This window comes from Patella vulgata, chromosome 7 (assembly GCF_932274485.2).
Source record: "Patella vulgata chromosome 7, xgPatVulg1.2, whole genome shotgun sequence".
In the NCBI taxonomy this organism is placed as follows: Eukaryota; Metazoa; Mollusca; class Gastropoda; family Patellidae; genus Patella; species Patella vulgata.
In genome coordinates this window covers 34,578,723-34,600,386 of record NC_065885.2, presented here as the reverse complement: position 1 = coordinate 34,600,386, position 21,664 = coordinate 34,578,723, and the positions used below count along the sequence as shown (strand labels likewise).

The 21,664-nt window shown below is 35.7% G+C and overlaps 1 protein-coding gene across 1 annotated transcript in view; it reads left to right on the top strand.

Moving 5' to 3' along the window:
* Nucleotides 1-21,664, top strand: part of LOC126827482 (mast/stem cell growth factor receptor Kit) — an 81,384-nt gene that overhangs the window by 43,732 nt on the left and 15,988 nt on the right. The window contains exons 11-15 of the mRNA XM_050556861.2: nucleotides 742-816; nucleotides 2,131-2,243; nucleotides 3,307-3,529; nucleotides 4,127-4,237; nucleotides 10,769-10,977. Coding sequence (XP_050412818.1) covers nucleotides 742-816; nucleotides 2,131-2,243; nucleotides 3,307-3,529; nucleotides 4,127-4,237; nucleotides 10,769-10,977 — 731 coding nt within the window. The remainder of the gene's footprint in view (nucleotides 1-741; nucleotides 817-2,130; nucleotides 2,244-3,306; nucleotides 3,530-4,126; nucleotides 4,238-10,768; nucleotides 10,978-21,664) is intronic.

Sequence of the window (21,664 nt, the reverse complement as noted above, 5' to 3'; positions counted from 1 at the left end):
ACTTCATTCTATGAATATGTGTTTATAATAAGTTTATGGCCAGAGTTTCGACATCAACGTCACATGTGCATATTCAATTATGTCGCTTTAGTCTGATTGGTAAATATGAATGTATATTGCATTCACTGTAATCTGTCTTTCCATTTAACTGACAGAATATTAGACCGCTGACCACAGCTGATTTAACTTGTTTAAACTAAATGCACACACTGTTTTATGATAGTTTCAACGTGTAAGCCATATAATCCATATTTTGAAAATGTGTGATGCTATGTCTGTTGATTAATTACCTTGATGCGTTTCCTGTTTCTTTTATCATAAAATAATATTAACACCAGCTGAAAGAAACGCATTATCCATATTAAACACATATCATTATCAAAGAAATGATATTATTAAAGATGTATTTAAATGACAAATATATTGATCGCTATTGCAACCACGGAACATCGCATATATAACTGTAAAGTACCTAGTTGCGTTTCTGTGTTAGTCAGATAATTTATTAACATAGAAAAAAAGGTTTCTTCTATGACTTTGTGTGTCAATATACGGTAGACACGCCATTTGGTCATGTAATAAGGTTTGATAGCGTGCTATCTAAGCTAATAAGTGACAAGGAATAGCAGTTAATAAGTTTACGACTTTTAGATTAAATGTAAGTGAGGCATTAAGAAGTTTAGTTTTATGATATTTTATTATATTAATGTTTCTTATATTAAATTTACGCTTTATCTTCAGATGCTACTGACATTTTGGTTTCGACAGAGAGACAGACAGCCACAATGATGGTTCAAGGTCGAAATGACTTCCAAGGTATAGAACCATTAGAATCTCCTACAGTTACATACATTGATACTATTTTCGATGTAATCCCAGCGGCCAACTGGGTAAAACCCTCGGGTTGTCTAATCCCACTTCCAGTTGTTACAGGTAACACTGACGAAGAAATAGAGACTTTTGGCAAGGGAAATTTGTCCAATCCGTATCGTCACGTGATACGCTCGTCAATGTAGTTTGATAGCTGAGCTGAATGGAGTTCTATTACAGCATAATGGCAGTTATCTACCACCAGTACAAGTCAAGTACTAAGCCTACTAATTACTCTAGAGAGTCGCTGAGCTATTAAAAAAAAATATGTCGAATCTTCAACTTCGATTCAGCAACAATGCTTGATTTCACTAATGTATCATTTCAGAAAGTTTATACTCCTTTACTATAGAATCACATCATTTACAGATTTGCAAGGTCCCACCTCCCTAAATTTAGCGCGTAGATCAACATGCATGCAGACAGTCAGGAAAAATATGAAAATTTCGAGAAGAACTCATAAAAAATATTGATTAAATTCCAGTCTTTATTATGGTTAAAATCACATCAAAAATACACCTTCGTGTTCTAGGATACACATAGATTCATAAAAGCGCTATGGCACAACATTTCAAGGTCTAAGGTCTAAAAGTAGAAAACGACGGCAAAAAGACGACGATGTTAAACGGACCTTTTCCGTATGAAAGCTGTTCGGTACGTGCTGCCGTGTCCGTTTGCCGCATCACGTATGAGAAATACACACACATTGATGACGGCACACACAAAGTCGATACGAATACGCGTCGATACGAACCAGGAATTTACGCTTGTCAAAAGTCTCTAATCGTTAGCGTTCTATAGCATATATGTACAATACATGTAGACAGTGGGGAGTCAAAGACTTGACTTATTGAACTAAAGCACAAAGGGATTAGGCCACTCGACGCCCCACCCCACTTCCTGTCCCTTATTAGACTCACACAATTTTATAACAGTGATGGATAGAGAAATATTTTTCAGTCATGTACAATGTGCAGAGGCCTAGCCTACGTATTTTTCCCATAAAACGCTGGACTATGAAATAAGAAGTCGAAGTCTAGAAATACAAAGTGACAGATAGGAGTAGCAGCCCGTAGAGGTTATCAGAGGAACATACCACAATACCTTGCGTTCCCCTTACAAAGTAGTATAACATGCTTCTAATAGAGTAAGCATATCCTACCCCAAGCGCTAAATCCACCACTGTTATTGTAATAATGCATTAATTGGGTAAATATCTTTAAAATAGATTTGAGATGGTTTTTTTAATGTTTTTTTTAGGGCCGATGCTTGTGGGGTTTGCTACATTTTTTTGTTGTTCCATAATCATAATCTTATTGATTGTTTATATCCGTCGTTATGGTAACCACGCTTCTCGTCGTGAAGTCCCTGGGGTAAGTAATGAATACTGCGCCCACAGTAAGTTGGATCGCCGATACGTAAGGTTTTTCTTTGTAAATATATATATATATATATATAGACCTCTATATGTTATAAAAAAAACTATTCACTTACACTCTAGCCGGAAAAAATCCCCTATATGATGGCAGTCATGTAATGTCTTGAGTATCATCATGACCTTAGCTATTTCTAATAATAAGCTATTACCGCGATGATCTGATTAATATTTATAACGGGTAGTGTTGTGTTATTATTTGTAAACATTTTTTTTTAAAAAACAAAAATGCTATCGTATAGTTTTTATCCTATTAAACGCTACGGGCATAAATGTTACAACGAAAACATACGTCAAAGATATCTATTTAACGTGGATGTTTTTAAATTGAGCAATTTTTAAAAACATAAATAATAGTGAAACAGAAACATGTCGATTGTACAATGGAGAAGTCGAGATACTAATGTTTTCAGACCAAATGTTGCTACCAATAGTTTAGATCATCGACTGAAAGTGTTTGTTTTTACTCTTTGATATACTAAACACAAAATTTGTCTTTATTAACTGTGCTTTTTTTGATTAAAAAAATGGAAAGATATTTTAGCATGCTTGGCTGAATAGCCTGGTAAAATATATTAAACAGGCATTATACAAGATTTAAATTTGCCTACTGCAGGTCTTTCTGTAGGCCTTAAATGCCATATAAATTATTAATTATACATTCATTAGCTTACCAAGACGACGATCAACTCTCGAGGCCAATGAGTGACTCCTATATTAATTAGATTTTTATACGTTTTGCGGTGATGAAATAACCGTAAAACTGGATAATCGAGACTTTGTTTATTATCGTCACAACGATAGCAATGCCAATCGAGGCTACAATGTTATTGTTTCGCCGATAACTAGGCTCAGAGTGAAGTAATTTGACTGAAATTTTCAACATATTCCCTCTTCAATATCTAATCTTTTAAAACTATTTTAGCGAGAACTGTCAGTTCTTTATCTAACCTTACCTGATACCCCGTAATTAATATACTATGTTCTTTTGAAAAATAAAGGATAGGGGTACTGAAACTGTGACATTGTCATCTGCTGATTGGTTGGATGGTTTTGCAATAAGTAAGGACGGCCGATATTCAAAATGGGATGTACCAATCAGAAAGCTTAAAATTGGCCGTCTGTTAGGAAAGGGCGCCTTTGGTTTGGTTAATGAGGCCTGTGCTTATGGTGGCTCTGGCTTTGATAATAAAACTTTTAAAGTGGCAGTGAAACGGTTACGAGGTAAGGCGTATTTAAATATTTAACACTCAAATTAATAATCTAATGTATGCTGGAACTACACGGTTATCTCCCTTATCAAGTCCAATTACCTACTTTATTTCAATGTTAAATCCATCAAGGTCAACCATCTGTAGCTTATTCCAAAAATATTATTGGAAGCTATCGTTATGACTTTGATCAAAGTCATGTATGGACATGGCTATCAGAATTTCATCAGTAGTCATGTCACTTTAAATGGTTGACAGGAAGAGAAATTCCCGTGTGTCAAGCATGTTTGCCTTTAATTCGCCCCATAATCATGAAAGTTGAACAAAATGTGGCAGAACATGGAATTGAAACCCATTTCATTAAACGTCTTCAAAATTTGACAGACCAAACCAACGGAAAAGAAGTGACGGGAAATATTAACCAATAGGTTTTACCACATTCGCGGATGCAGAAATAACAGTGTCTAATTCCATAATATAAATGGGTTAATGAGTTTCTTCTTAAAATTGAAAACTGAAATACTTGAATGCTGAACGTAAAAACTTAGCGTGCCTTATACAGTTCTGGAACTGACAAATAGATATTATTATTTGATTTATCTGTTTTCAGATTGTGCGTCAGAGGAGGACATTACTTCACTGAAACAAGAATTAGAACAAATGAAGTTAGTCGGACGACATCCAAATATAATATCATTATATGGCTTCTGTCATCATAAAGGTGAGGAGGTTGCTAGTTTTATGTAGTATAGATTATAGCACTCAATGACCATTGTAGCCCAAAATGGAAATTTCTTGGATTCTGATTGGTCGAAAAGTGGCGTCGAATGAGTATAACAGTCCTCTAAATTTCCTGGGTGACTCACTGCGAACATAGATAATACCGTATGATTGCCGACTCATGAATTCTCGACGTTATGTTGCGAAACGCGTGAAACGGCGAGAAAGGTGGTTGATCACTTCCTGTCTTCTGTTCTCGCTGTTTGTTTACTATAGGCCCAGTAGCGATATTTTTATTTAGCGCTTTCTTGTAGTATTAAATGTGGCATCATCTGGTTAAATGGAAACGAGAAATAGAAGCAATGTTCGAGGTAAGAATTAAAATGAATATCTTATAATTTTGATATTATATTGTATTATAAATAAGTATTACATTTCATGAAAATCTCGACACGTGTGTTGCCCAGTTAAGGCAAAGTTTGACAGCTTTGACCTACTTTTAAAAATCGACAAAATAGGGTTTTCAATTCATTAATTTGTAAAATAATACTTGCAGATCATTAATAAATCGTAAATATATAAAATACAGTTTGGTATGAATAATAACATTGCTGTGTTGGCTATATATAAGCTTTTAATTACACAATTTTTTAAAATCTTTTGTATTTTCAGCAGAACTGTACTGGTACCCGTCTTTTGTTTGCTACCTAGGGGCCTAGAGGAGTGCCAGCTTGTGAAGCAAATATATTTCATGTTGATTTATTGTGATACTGATAAATAATTGTATGTTTTATTTATGTTATTTACTTCTTTTCATATTGTTTGTATGTGTGTGTGGGTGGGGGGGGGGTATAAATATTGAGACACTAGACATTAATATATTGATAAAGTATTTTATTTTATGTATCTATTTATTTATATTTTATTTATTTTTTTCATTTCACTTTTTTTTTTTTTTGGGGGGGGGGGGGATATTATTATTTTCATTATTTTATTTGTTTTATTTTAATACTCAACAAGGGATTTGGTTTAAATTGTTTGATTGTATTATATCATTATTGATTTTAATTTTGTATAGTTGAATTAAGCATAATTATTTAATTTTATGTATTTCAAACATCAGAAAATAAACCATTCAAGCTATGTGTAATGTGTTTGTATGGTTATGTTGATGGTTAAATAGGTTGAGAATTGAAGTCAAATGACCAATTTTCGCGAAAAAGGGATCTGCCAGTTGGTGTTACAGAATTCAGTCAATTTTGCTCCGATATTGATAAGGTTGGTTTTGTTACAATGCTGAGATGTATGGCTTTTTAGGAAATAACACGGTTCTGGAGAAAAATTAATATTTAAAAATAGCTGCCGGTCGATATTTAAGGATATGGGTTTACTGTTCCTGTAATTAAATTAATCATTAAAAATATAACCTACAATTTTTGTTTCAATTAAATAAGTTAATCTTAACAATAATATTAGGCTATTGCATTTTTTGATTTAAATAATTTAATCTTATCAGTTGAGGAAGAAAGAGTTGGTATTTCAATCTAATAAGGTGCCTATAAATTATTCATCCAATTATGTAACATTAACATTGTTTGATCGCTTTATTTAATAATACATTTATTAATTTATCATAAAAGTATTGTTAATTAAAGGTGCGTTTTTAAATGTTAAACAGGCATGATGTAAGAGCTAAATCTGCTTATTGCAGGTCTTTCTTTGGGCCTTAATGTTATGTAAATTATCAATAAGACATTTATTAACATGAAAAGACCATAATCAACTCTCGATGCCATCTGATTGCTCAGATTTTAAATAGATTAGAACGGTATGGTGGTAAATTTTCAATATATTCAATTTGCATTATCTATTTTTGAAATGTTATAGTTAATAGCGAGAACGACCAGCTCTTTATCTAAATCTTACATAATTCCCCTTCAAATTTATGTCTATTGTTATTGTATTATTTTAATTTAGGACATAAAGAAATATATTTTGGTTCTCGCTTGGATGACGTGTTTTAATTTCTTTTTTTTTTTTTAAAAAAAAACCTAACAAAAAAGTCTTGTTAATTACTGCATGTAAATAATTTACCCCGGTTACACGAAGTAACTCTGTAAAAAAAATTGACTAGATCTATAGGCTAATTTGTCAAGTATGCAAACAAGTTAAATGATAATGATATGACTGATATTGGATACCGTAATCATATATTCATATAAACAAGATGATGAGATAAATGTAGTGCCTTACAATTTTTAAAAACTCATCTGTTACAAACAAGTGATAACTTAGAGCTAAAGACTTCGTGTAGGTATGTTTTGCCAAGCGCTATGAACACAATTTTTGCGGAATTTTGGCGCTATAGAAATGGACGTTCATTATATTTATTTATTTGGTTCTTCTGGAAAAATACATACATCTATTTAAACACCAAAAGTACTTGGCTGTTCTGTTCAAAAGCTTATAGTTCCAAATTTTTAAACAAAACATCTTTCACATGATTTAATTAGCTATTTATTTTTATATCGAAGCCCGAAGAACAGGAAATCAAATTGGTGTGGCCAACATTGAAATATCGGATATCAAGGATGAAGTTGCCTTTATCAACTCTTGTAAATCTTTTAATGTACAGGATTCCTGGAAGAATCTATTTTAGAATAAAAATTCCTTTTCATTGATAACTAAAGCAATAATTCCTTTTTTTATTTAAAACTAATAGTGTTTTCTTTTTCCTTATATATAATTGTTATATCTACTGAAGCAAATTTAATTTCTCAACAAAGCCTAGATCAAAAAGACTATGAAATAATTGCTTACATTGGGGTGGATTTATATAAGTAAACTTTTTTCCAGTTGTGCAAGCTGAAAAAAAAGTATGTGTGTATTTTTTTTTTTGGGGGGGGGGGGGCTGCATTTATAAAATTAACTAAATTAAATGACAGAGGGACTTAAAATAAATAAATGGCCATTTTCTAAAATTATTAATTAGGCCTAGATTGGAAAAGAATTTTGTAGGGATATTACATCTTTATCAACTAAAGTATACAAAGCTGAATTTATTTAAAAAATGCACATTTGAATATAAACAAGATTTTTAAAACTGTTCTAATATACCATGCAATTGATAATAAAATGCAACATCTAATTTTATTAATCATACTATAGATAGGCCTATACCGTAGGCCTGTGTGTGGCACAGAGGTGCGGGTTAGTTAGCTCGCAATATAACCTTTTTCTTTCTGCAAATTAAATTGTAGAACATTTTTTTTGAAGTATTAGAAAAATAAAAATAAAGGTGTTTGATGTATTATCTCTATATCAAAAATATTTCCTAATTTTAGTGTAAATTGGTACGGTACATGAATGAAGAAAGGCATTTTTTGCCCATTTGTAACCTTTTTTCAACTTAACGTCACACAGTAGCTATTTAATCTTTTGCAATAATCTAAAAATATTTTGGAAGGAGATATCTTGTTCTTTTTTTCATATAATTTTTAAATACGTGTTCATTTTATTAATTTCATAAACGTAAGTTTCAAAAACGTCAATTTCGCGTGTCACTGTGCGTACGTACGTACATGTACTGTCGAAAGCTAGACCGGAAGTAAACAACCCCCCCTGCGCAAAAAAATATGCGCACGAACCAGAACGCAACATCACGTAAAGGGCTAAAGACGAGTCGGCAATCATACGGTATTATCTATGCTGCGAATGAATATTTTCTGGGTGCTAGACTCTGTTTGCAGTGGCCAAAAATTCTACACCTCAAAACTTTATTCTGGTAAATCTTCATGAATTTGTTCTTGTATATCATCAACAATGAAATTCAACCATTGGCTTATTGAAACACACACCTGAAACACACAAAACAAAGATAGGGAGAGTATTTGAAAGATAATAAGTAAATTTAATTTCAAGGCTGGTCTGACAATAATGGTTGCTATGGTCACTCTATCAGTCTATCATAATTAGACTGGTCAAAATCGAAGATTTTCAACAAGTGAATAAAAATACTACAATTTATTGAACTCCGTATGGACCGTAATATATTTTTGATAATAAACAAGTCAGGCTGATACTGATATGAATAGGACAGAGACTAATTTTCATACAGATGCACAGGCCAGGGTTTTTGCGAAGAAAAAACATCACATTCATTCACAGCGTCGAAATGACAACGTAAACAAGCACAGCAACCACATGCGTACAGTACACAGCATATATCTACACAGTCACACGAGTATATGGACATTTATCAAACATGATATGCAATTTATTTCGAACCTAGTCACCGCTGGAGTTTAAAATCATTTAAAAAGTACATAAAATACACTTACGATTTCTGTTTCGATCTTTGAAATTATCGCAGAGTGACCTCCCTTTCCAAATAGACACAATTAACCAGTCGCTGTGTGACCCAAATAGAATGGAAATGAGTGTTTATCTTATTACGTCACGGATATTTTCATTACGTCAAAATTGTTTTCCTTGGTATTTACGTCATTAAAACCAAAAAACGACCGTCAACTATCGCGAAAGAAAGAATTCCTAGAAAAATGTTAAATATTTTGGGCTACAATTTCGATAAACACCTCCTGTTTAGAATTTATCGGACTGTTATTGTCCATTTGATACCGCTTAAATTTTTCATTAGAGGCGCTCGATCGCTACGCGATCTCGGCCTCTAATGATTTAAGCGGTATCAAATGGACAATAACAGTCCTCTAAATTCTAAACAGTCGGTGTTTATCTCCTAATTGAATACCGCTCGGGTTATTCAATGAATAGCCCGAGCGATATTCAATGGTCATTGAGTTCTTTTTTTATTATAACTACATGCGGAACCTATGGTGAATTTTAACGTTATTGGTGATGATTTTTTTTTTTTTTTTTTTGTTGTTGATAATCTGGATAGTATGATATTTGGTATATACCTTGTTAGACTTCAGTTTTCCAAAATGACGATGGTGCTTCAAAGTTGTTTTCATTTTCTTCAGGTATAATATATTTGATATAACTCCCAATCTAAGAAATGTGTGCCGAGATTTGATAGAACTCCCAAGAAATCCTTGAGCAGATGTTATGCGGTGTTAGACCACGGTAGGCCTATATGCAGCGATCATCGCGACGTGGGCATAAATAGTTTCAATAGGCTTTCATCTCAACCGAGTGGCAGTAGGTGATAGATCTAGCCTACTATAATATATACTTTCTAAATTTTTTTCAAGAATATATTTTCTTTAGAAAAATATGTGTGAAAAACACATTTTTATGATAAAGGATTTTTAAAACGCTTTGAATTTACTGTTGAACAAAGCAAGTGGAATAAAAGATACCAAAATTAATGTCACAATTGCTTTTTAGGCCCGACTTCTCCAGTCTGTAGAGATTAGAACACAGATTCTATTTCGTTTCGTTTGTATAATTCATTTTACTTGTCTTCATTACACCAGTAGCCTATGTGGAAACTTTCGTGATGATGTAGAGGGGTTAGCCGATGAAATAGAATTGTACACCAATTTATAAAAACCCTAACTATATTGTAACACCGCTAATGAGAGAATTATCTAAGTTTGGTCCCCGTGTCTGGCCAGTCCCACTTAATTATTCAGTTTAATGACAACCAAAACCTACATGTAGTTTTCACAGGAAAATGCTATTATTTTCACCATTGACCGTAAATGAAAAATCAATAATTTGGGTTCATTTGATAAAAGAAATTGTTTAAATCTCATTAAATACAATAAATAACCATTAAGATGTATGTGCCAAATATCTAATGCAGACGTACAAAAACAAGAAGAATGTCCCAGACTATAGCAATTTTAATTTCATGGTACATTTACAGGGTGATAAAGGGACAAACGCTGACGATACTGGCTGAGTAATAACCACTCTTAAATATCAACAGTGGATGACAATATTAACTTATTCTATTTATAATGGGCACATACATCAATTTGAGCCTAAAATTTGATTTCTCCTTGCAATTAGACATATCATATTTTAGAACCGACTGCCGATAATTATGTTCATATAACCCATCTATAATTCTTAAATAAGTATAGAGACATTGAAACTAATATCAAACGATACGATATGTCTGGATATTGTATATGTAAAATAATTTTTGAACATATGTGATTACAGGATTTATGCTCGTAAGATAAATATGTTAGATTTAATAACATATTTCAGTATAGATTTTGAAAAATCGAAAATTCTTTCTTATAGTCGAGATAGACCGTCTGCCACTAAATTTGGTTTAATATAAGTATTTAATATAATGCTTCAGGAAATACCACCCAGATTCAAGAACAGATCCCAGATAAACGAAGCTGTTTTTCTTAAGATGTTCAGACATGATCAAATCCAATTTATCTAAAGTAATAATACAGACTTAAATGTCTGGTGCAGATAAACCTTTTCAAAGAAAACATTTATTATTTATCACAGTCAGACTACTGGTAATTAGGAATTTTAAAAGGTTAACACGTATTGCTAATGTAATGTTTTTTGCTCGTTTTAGGACAAACAATGATAATTATGGAGTTGGCGGAACTTGGCGATTTATTGACCTACTTAAAAGAAAGGGCAGCTAACTCCCAGAGTTATGTATCTATTTCGCCGGAAGGGGACATTTCTGAAGAAGAAACCAAGCAAATAACAGAAGATAGGGAGTTAATGGCATTTGCCTGGCAGGTTGCTAAGGGCATGAGTCATATCGAAAGTCTGAAGGTACGCATTAATTGAGTCATATCGAAAGTCTAAAGGTACGCATTTCAGCCACACCCAAACTTATCGAGATCCAATCAGATGGTTTGAATCTCCGCATGGGTTTTATTGCAAAAATGGTTCCCTCGCCGGTCTACTTTTGCAATATCAACCATTTTTGCAATAAAATTTCAATAATGAAAAATTGCCATCACTTTCATAAAAATGGGTATAGAAATGATATTGCTGATAAAAAGATGCACGATGAATACACCAATAATGTTTCTGACAATCCTCAGGTTGAACAAATGAACATGGTGATGATGAAAATGACCGAAGAAGAAGTTATTGTTAAAACGGCTTTTATTGCAAAAATGGTTTCCTTGACGTTCTACTTTTGAAATATCAACCATTTTTGCAATAACATTCCATTAATGAAAAACTGTTAGAGAGGGTTAGAGGGTTTAAGGTCCACTCGACACAAACTAGGTCATTTTAGGACTAACATATATGGTTCAATTTTATTTCAATAATTCGCTTGCGCGTAGGGGACTTTAGTAGTGGGAGGAAACCGGCGGACCTGGACAAAACCCACGAAGCTGGACAGGTGGGCCCAATCCTTGTCACGTACAACTGTGGAATCGAAACCAGCCAGTTGACTCGATGACAGACCCAAGCCCATTTCATGTATTTGTTTGTTTGCTGTCTACAGGCCGCATTTCCTAACAGATCCTTTTGAAACTTTGCATACATATTCCTTATACCCTAAGGATGATCCCTATTGTTTTTGGTGAATGTCTGACCCCCAAGGACAGAGCCACATCCATGTATGTGTGTGTGTGTATTACCAACAGGCCACAATTCTTAATTGTTCCTCTTGGAATTTGGCATAAATATTCCTTATAGCCTAAGGACGGCAACTATTGATTTCGGTGCATGTCCCGGCCCCCCAGAGGCAGAGCCAAGTCCAACTTTTATGTTCATCGTATATATTCCTTATAGCCTAAGGGTGGTAACTATTGATTTTGGTGCATGTCCTGACCCCCAGGGACAGAGCCACGCCCAATGTGTGTGTTTAGCGCCTGAAAGCCACAATTCTGAATGCATTATCTTGAAACTTGCTATACTTAATCCTTATACCCTAAGGACGGCAACTATTGATTTTGGTGCATAATCCCCCCCCCCCCAAACCTTTGGGCTGTGCCACACTCAGTTCTGCAATATTTTGTCTGTAAATGATATATAGGTTGCAATTCTGAATGGATCATCTTCGAACTTTGCATATTTATTCCTTATACCGTAAAGACAGCAACTATTTATTTTGGTGCACGCCCCGACACCCTGGGACGGTGTCACACCCACTTTTTTTTTGTTAATATTTAGTCTCTAAATTTGGCAAAACAAACCCAACGCCTAGTCTTCTTTGCCTCTGTCATATTACGGTCATTGTGGCTATTTCATATTTCATTCTCTTCATTTTAAAAATTACTATATCAATTAAATCAGGAATGTGTGCGTATATTGTAGCGTTGGCGATGCTCTATTTTTTTCTTGTAACCATTCAGCCATCCAATCCCCCTCATAGTGATGATGAAAATGACAAAAGAAAGAATTATTGCAAAAATGTTTTTTATTGCAAAAATGGTTCCCTCGACGTTCTACTTTAGCAATATACACCATTTTTGCAATAATTTAAATTGCAAAAAAAGGGGTTACTACAGTGCATAGTTTTTTTTACCGAGCGGGGGGTCACGGTGCACGGTGGCTAAGTGTGTAAGTTCCCTGAATTGGCCGAGAAAGTTCATCCAGATTTTCCGGGGTGGTTCCCCCTTGTCAGTGATACAGGACGGAGGGCCCGACAAGGACAGCTGTTTAGTCGTTCGGATGGGACGCAAAAACCGAAGTCCTGTGTACACATTGGCGTGCACATAAAAGATCCCTTGACAGTTGGAATTCGATATAAGAGTAGGTCGTAGTGCCGCTGTCCGGTCATAGCACACTGTATGGGTATGCCCGTCTTCATTAGCCCAGTCGGAGCAGAACAGTAGGACGTTAAACTCCATTTCATTTCATTTCTCTCATCCCTATTCCAGCACCTACATTCGAAATAAAGTTAGCAAACATATTCCTAACCCCAATATAAACTATTTTTATTTGTCACGATAATAATTGTTACCTTTATATTAGAAAATAACATTTTAAGATATATTAATAGACAAAATAAAAAAAAGATAAACCTCTATTACCATAAACATACTAAAATATCGCACACTAGGCTAAATGAGCACGTAGAAAAGGGTACGTTTACTTTGCATCAAAAAAGTATTCGAACCAGCTTTGGTGGCAAAATGATTTTTATTTCATAGAATCAACGATGAATAAACTATTAGACTGCATAATTTCAGAAGCCTCCTATGTTGCATTGTCGAGATATATTACTGTATACATACTAAAAATGTGGTGGAATCGGGTTAGCATTGCTGGCTCGCACCAAATCGACAAATGCATAAGGTATGAACGTGTCAAAGTTCATTAACATTCTAACATTATCGAGTTATATCACCGCAAATTTCCTAGCACCCGGATTCGAGGCGAGGTTCGTGGGTTCAATAAACAAAGGGTACACCCGCAGTGTATCAAAAAGCACCAAAACCATCTTTAGCAGCAAAATGGTTTTAATTCACAGAAGAAGGAATGAATAAACTACTAGACTGTAAAATTTCAGAAGTCCCCTATATTGCGTTTTCGAAATATGTGGAAGTAAGAATCAATGACTATGAATTTGTTGTTCAATTCTCATTGGGTAACAAAATCATAATATCTTCAGCGTCCCACATCATAGCAGAATGCTATTCCCAACTTAGGGTTTCTAAGATTGCCGAAAAAAAAATCAAAAATTGTTACTCCCCGGTTCATTAACTCAAAATTATACCGAGACGATCTCTGTCTAATAATCAGTCTCTATACTATACGGGGCTGGAACTAAATACGAGAACAACTGGTCAGGTTTCTAATAACTTTATATACTAAACAGCAAAGAAATGTCGGGTTGGTATGTTACTCTGAATAGACGCATTGCATAAAACTTGCCGAATGTTTTTATTGTATATTTGTAACCACATCTCCAACTTTACCTTGGCTATAAGGGTCCTTCCCAAATACAGAATTGAACCCAAGGAATGTTCTCAAAAACGCAACTTGACTCCTGAGATGGTAATGTGTTCTCCATGATTTTCATGTAACTCACGCTACACGTGCTGTTCACCGGGACCAGCCCTATAAAATGCATCCTCATAACTCGTTGAATCATTCACACTACAACGTTCAGCAGCATGCCACGACAACTCATAGGAACCAGGCGCTTGGAAGACTCGACGCTAGCCACACTGCCGAAGCCGTTGCCAATCACTTCCAGGTCAATGTTCGGACCATCTACAGGCTTCAACAACTGGTAGACTAAGGGTTACCACAAGGCGACAAGACCGCCATGTTATGCGACATCATGTGCAGAATCCCTTCACATAGGCATCTGAGACAGCACGTCAGACAATGGTAAGAGAGGGAAGGTCCATCAGTACCGATACAGTGTGCCGACGTCTAACCAGACAGAACATCCATTGCCGTATACCTTACCGTGGACCGATCCTCGCCCCTCGCCATCGACGTGAACGTCTACAGTTTGCCCAACAACACCAGAACTGGCGACACAGACAATGGAGAACTGTTCTGTTCACAGACGGGAGTCGGTATTGCATATCAACTACGGATGGCAGGATCAGAATGTAACGTCGACGTGGCCAGCGTTATTCTGACTAATGCATTGTGGGATGAGACTCATGGGAAGGTCCAAGCATAATGGTTTGGAGTGCAATCGGTCTGAACCAGAGAGTGGGTCCTGTGGTGTTCCAAAATCTTGGTCCAGGGAGAGGAGGCGGCATCACAGCAGTGCGCTACATCGATCAAGCTGTCAGACCCCACGTCATATCACATTTCGCACGACATCGAAAGAACGTTTTCCAGCATGACAACGCCCGTGCCCACACCGCCAGAGTTACTCGGGACTTTCTACAGCGGAACGATGTCAACGTTATGCACTGGCCAGCCCTTAGTCTGGACTTAAACCCGATTGAACATCTTTGGGATGCAATTCAGAGGAGACATAATAACGTCGTATCGAGACCAAACACAGCCGATGGATTGCGTCAGGCTTTTCTGGGAGTGTGGTTCCAGGTTCCAATGGCGTTCATCAATCATCTGGTCCACTCCATGTACAGACGCTGCGCTGCTGTTATTGACATTTTGTTGTGGACACACCAGATACTGATGTATAGACTGTAAACCTTCTCGTAATGTCTTGGAATTGTGAGGAATTAATCACTAATGTATCAACATACTGCTCACAAAAAATTGCTTTAATCCATTAAGTAAGTCGTTAATTTCTAGAATGATTTGATTAAAGTGCGTCTCTAATTTTGAAATCGTACTGACGTTTTTTTTTCTGTTTAGTATAGTTAGTAATTGTAACTAAGAACTGGCTGTTTCTTTGGTTTATATATCTTTGAGTTGTTAAGTTCCCAAATCTATAGAGAGAGAGAGAGAGAAATGGGGTTTAACGTTCACTCGACACAAACTAGGTCATTTCGGGACTAACATATGGTTTAATTTTATTTACATAATTCGCTTGCGCGTAGGGGTCTTTAGCAGTGGGAGGAAACCGGAGGACCCGGAGAAAACCCACGAGGTTGGACAGGCGACCAAATCTATAGAAACACGTTACTAACTTACAAACAAACCTACCAAATACCTTACATAAAGTGGTTTTAACCCAACAACTTAAACAATTATAATTACTATATTGTTTAGTTGATTATCACGAGAACAGTAATTATAATACTTAAATATGCAAATTTCGATAAAACCTTTTTGTGTGAAAATGTACAATATAATAATTTCAACAAGAGATAAAGAAATTAAACTAGAAGCACTAACTATGTTTAATGACGAATGGCACCGTGTTGGTGCAGGAGGCTTAAGTTGTTTTCAGGATGAAGAGAGAATGAGAGAAGATGAAGAAAATACTTTAATTAACTTATTTTAGTCTCTGCCGTGACATAATAACTCGATAATGCAACACAGAAAGTTAATGAAAGGTGACATGCTTATAAGTAAGTTATCTGTTAATGTGGAGATATAAACATCTTCGAGCTATTAAAGTCATTGTGTGTGCAGTGAATCTACTTTAAATTATTAGTAGCTAGGAACTTTGCGGTGATATAACTCGATAATGCAACACAGAAAGTTAAGTGCAAATATAAACATCTTCGAGCTGTCAAAGCTAGTTTAGGAGTTGGTGCACAGTAAGTTTACCTTAACCTGACCCACCACAACCCCTCTACTTTTAGTAACCATGAACTTTACGGTTATATAACTCGATAATGTAACATGGAAAGTTAAGTCATTTGTTAATGTGGAGATATAAACATTTTCGAGCCACCAAATATAGTTTGGAAGTTATTGAGTGAAACATAGAAAGTTAAGTAATCTGTGGAGATATAAACTTCTTCAAGGCACCAAAGCTAGTTTAGAAGTTATTGTGTGCGCAGTGAACTTACACTAACCCGATTTTCTCTTATTTTTGGAATGTTGACGGTACTATATCTCGAAAATGAAACAGGAGGTTTCTGAAATTATGCAGTCAAGTAGTTTATTCATCCCTTGATTATGTGAAATAAAAGAACATTTTGCCACCAAAGCTGGTTTGGGTGCTTTTTGATGCAGCGTGGACGTACCCTTTGTTTATCGAACCCGCCAACCTCGCCTAGAATCCGCGTGCTAGGAACTTTGTGACGATATAAGTCGATAATCAACATAGACTGTTAATGAAATTTGGCATGTGCATACCTTATGCAGTTGTCGATTTGATGAAATAAAGATCTTTAAGCCACCAAAGCTAGTTGGAAGTTATTGTGTGCGCAGTTAACCTATACTCTAACCCGATTTTCTCTTATTTTTGATATGTTTACGTTACTATATCTCGACAATGCAACATACAAGGCTTCTTAAATTTTTGTAGTCAAGTAGTTTATTCATCCCTTGATTCTGTGAAAAAAAAAACCAACATTTTGCCACCAAAGCTGATTTGAATACTTTTTGATGCAAAGTGGACGTACCCTTTTCTGCGTTCTCAGTTAGGCTAGTGTGCGGTATTTTGGTATCTTTTTACGGTAATAGAGTTTTTGTTATTTTACCTATTATATATAATTTGTATTAATATAATTATCTTGAAATGCTATATTCTAATATAAAGGTAACAATTATTATCGTGATAAATATAGATAGTTTTTTTTATTGACGCTAGGAATATGTTTGCTAACTTCATTTCGAATCCGGGTGCTGGAATACGGATGAGAGAGTCCGCTCGGTATAGTTTTTTTAGTGGAAGTCTACGTTTGTACACCGTGACATGAATGTAAACGAACCCTTCAAAGAATCCGAAGAAGAGTAGATCGAAACGTCGCTGTTCATAGAAATTGCATTATAACCCTATCCTCAGAAACTATTTCTATCGATAAAGCTTGTTCCATTCCATTCACTCCTCTATCCGAAAGGGGTGGGTGGTGATGACCAGAAGTCATACAAACACCAAAATCGTAATATGTTATAATATTTTTTAGAGTCTAACTAAAGGTTCAACAGTAAAACAAATAAGACACGCATGACCTTTTATGCTTTAAATTGGCTTGTAACACGGATGGCAAATCTTCCTTTGTTCTCTTCGTTGAATAAGCAGATTGGTTTCCCTCTAGTAGACTGGCTGGAGCTTAACCGTGCAATAACTAGACATATTCAGTGTTACTGCACACTTTTGCTGGTTTTCGATAGTTTTAGTAGAAATCATATAGAGACGTGGAGAGGCTTTTCTGTGCAATAACAACGTGCATGTTGAGCAGGTGTCATAATGTTACAAGTCATTTATAGTACACTTCATTCGTTAAAAGGTTTAACACCTGTTCGGACCATCTACAGGTTTCAGCAACTGGTAGACCAAGGGTTACCACAAGACGACAGGACCGCCATGTTGTGCTACATGATGTGCAGAATCCCTTCAGACTGCAGGCATCTGAGACAGCACGTCAGACATTGGGAACAGAGGGAAGATCCATCAGTACCGATACAGTGCGCCGACGTCTAACCAGACGGAGCATCCATTGCCGTATACCTTACCGTGGACCGATCCTCACCCCTCGCCATCGACGTGAACGTCTACAGTTTGCCCAACAACACCAGAACTGGCGACACAGTCATGCTATAAACATAACTTCGAAATGCGAACTCTTGTAAAGATATAAGCAAATGAATGAATTAATTCAGATTTTCGAATGCTTTAAAAAGAAAATGCATGGCCAGATTTATCGGTAAAACGAACCGAATATATCATAAGAAACTAACTCTATTATCTAGATGCGCATACTGAGAAATAACCTTCTAAGGCAATAATGATAAAACATGGTTATTATTATGACGTTAAAGTAGTAATTATCATTACACTACCATCTTTACGAAGATCTCGCTAATTTTGCAACTATTATCGATGTCGTGGTTTATTAATTTTTTTTTACAATTTATGTCAAGGTCGTCGTGTTATTCTAACTAAATAGATTATTTTGAAATATTGCACTACATTTTGTTCTTCGAGTATTCATTATCAATAAATATCGCCATTCCATTCCAATCCCATACGGCTGATTATATATAGATTGGCACGTGGGATGTCATAAAAGCATATTCGATTTAGTGAAAAGTTATTTTAAGGAAATGTCACTCACAAAAACTATTAATGATGCTAACAAGCTATTTATCCTCCAGGGATAATATCTACTAATGACACGGAACACGTTGATTTTACATCCAATCAGGATAATAATAATAATAATAATAATAATAATGATATCTCTTTTTCCCGTTAAACATTGGCACTGTTATCCTGAAAGTATTGTAATCGTACAGAAACATAAATATTCATAAAGGCATAATAAAAACCAAATCGAAAATAAATGATTGTGCAACCATCAATAACAAACAGATCATGCTATTAGTGCATGATGTATAACAAAACTTGTTTTAAGAAATGATCGGCAGCAACTTGACAGGAAAGTCGATCAAGATTATCGATATTGATAGCAAAAACCTTCGGCCATTCCATATTCCCTCTTAAAGGTAAAAGGTTCATCTGGACCAGCTGCAGTGTCGCGAACTCATTTAAGTGAGTCACGGAGCTCTGCAATAGGAAAAAAAACATCATTGTAACATTCAGCATTGCAGGATTTGAAATTAAATCGCCTTTTCTCCTGACGATGTTTAATGCCCTGAAAGGCATCAGAGGAGAAATTTGATGATGAATTGAATGAAAATGTATTGGCCAGAGAATTGGCAATATCATAGACCGGAGGCGCTGCGCGGGGGTGCGGGGGGTGGGGGTGGAGGTGTCCATCAAATGAGCACAAAACCAGACCCAATTTTTCTAGAGTAAAATTTTCCGTAGAATACGATGCCGGGTGGTAATCAGTCCGCCGTTGGGGCGTTTTCGAGATATTTAGGGTCAAAGGTTAAATGAGTTCATTTCCACTGAAAGTGAATGCGCAGGCATTCTTGTATTATGTAAAAATGCTGAAAATGATCGAAAGTAATCACACTTTCAATAAAAATGTAAACTTGCTAAATTCACCTTTAGTCTTAGTGACCCTGGAGGTCAAAAGGTGAAATTTACCGTTTTTGCACTAGGGAGATTTAAAGCAATAAAATGTCAACGTAAAATATAAAAACTAAAGCGAAACCTGTCCTAATTAATAAGAGGAACATTTAAAATTTATCTTTAGGCGGTCTTAGCACCGAACTTTTACTTTGGAACGTCGAAAATGATCTTGCATAACAGAACCAACACACTTTGAAACCCGTTTCAAAAATACGTAAAAACTGTCAAATCGAAATCTCTCACGATTTATTTTCACAACGATCGTTATGCATAATGATACTAGTTATCTGAAAAACAATTGAATAGTTTCAGTGTTGGACTCCAGCCTGCAGGCCGCGTGGATTTACGAGAATCCCAGTCTAGGAAAACCGACATTAATCTGTGACGGGAAAACACGTATCTGACGACGAGATTAAAAGTTTGCAAAATTTTTATGAATTTGGCCAGAACATGGACGCGGATAAACCCATCGGATGCACTGTACATAGTAGTTCACAGGATATATATGTCGTATTGGTAAATGTTAGCGGGAAAATTTTGGCAGGCTTTGTGACAAGGCCTGCAGGCTGGAGTCCAGCCGTGAAACTATTCAATTGTTTTTTTTCAGACAACTAGTATCAATATGTATAGCATTCGTTGTAAAACTAATTCGGAGAGATTTTGATTTAACAGTTTTTACGTATTTTTGAAACAGGTTCCGAAGCGTTTTGGTTCTGTTATGCAAGATCATTTTCGACGTTCCAAAGTAATAGTTCGGTGCTAAGACCACCTAAAGATAAATTTTCAATGTTCCTATTATATATTGGAACAGGTTTCGCTTTAGTTTTTATATTTTACGCTGACATTTATTACTTTAAATATCTTCCTAGTGCTAAAACGGAAATGTGACCTTTTGACCTCTGGGGTCACAAAGAACAAAGGTGAATTTAGAAAGTTTACATTTTTATTGAAAGTGTGATTACTTTCGATCATTTTCGGCTTATTTTCATGTTTCAAGAATGACTGCGCATTCACTTTCAGTGCAAATAAACCCATTTGACCTTTGACCCCGAATATCTCGAAAGCGCCCCAACGGCGGACTGCATTACCACTCGGCATCGTATTCTACGCAAAATTTTACTCTAGAAAAGATGGGTCTGTTTTTGTGCCCATTTGATGGACCCCCCCCCCCCCCCCACGCTGAGCCTCCAGACTATCAGGAAATATTGTTAAGGTGTTATTATCAACATTTAGATGGTTAACTGATAACTACTTTTACCCTTAATCTTACGAATCCTATCCCATACCGATTTTGATGTGGTACAGGAATTGATCCTTGAGACATAACCTTGGGATGAAGACTTCTTTGCTTGAAGTATGGTTCTACGGGTTTCGACCGGACTATTTGGTATGACGCAAAATTCTCCATGGAAGGTTGGTTCTTTAATCGTCTCAGGATACGATCACGCTCTTTAAGAGCGAATTTGTAATCGTCATTATACCTTGGTTATTTGAAATCTTTCGGTTCAGTCGTGATTTTTGGAATCGCCTGCTCAGCTACATCTTGAAGAATTGAAGTGAATAAGCCCATGGGCTCATCTGCATCTTCTAACTCTTTTGCATCAAAAGAGAAGAGACACAAAGATTCAAACATAGCTCAATCAGCCTTATGCAACTTCCAACTCTGGGATTTCTCGACCGGAGGGGGACCATTATTATCAATTGAAATAGGAAAGTGGTCACTTCCACATAGAATATGGTGAGATCGAGGGAAGAAAAATAAGCTGTGGCAGGATGTAGATAAGTATCCGAATCATCATTTAATAAACACAAATTATGGAGGTGAATCTATTTGTTTATCCCTGCTGTTGTCATCTGGATTACCCCAGAGGGAATTGTGATCATTGAAATCTCCCATAATTATAAACGGGAGAGGCAGTTGTTGTGTAACACGGTCATCAAGATCTCGGGGATTTAGAT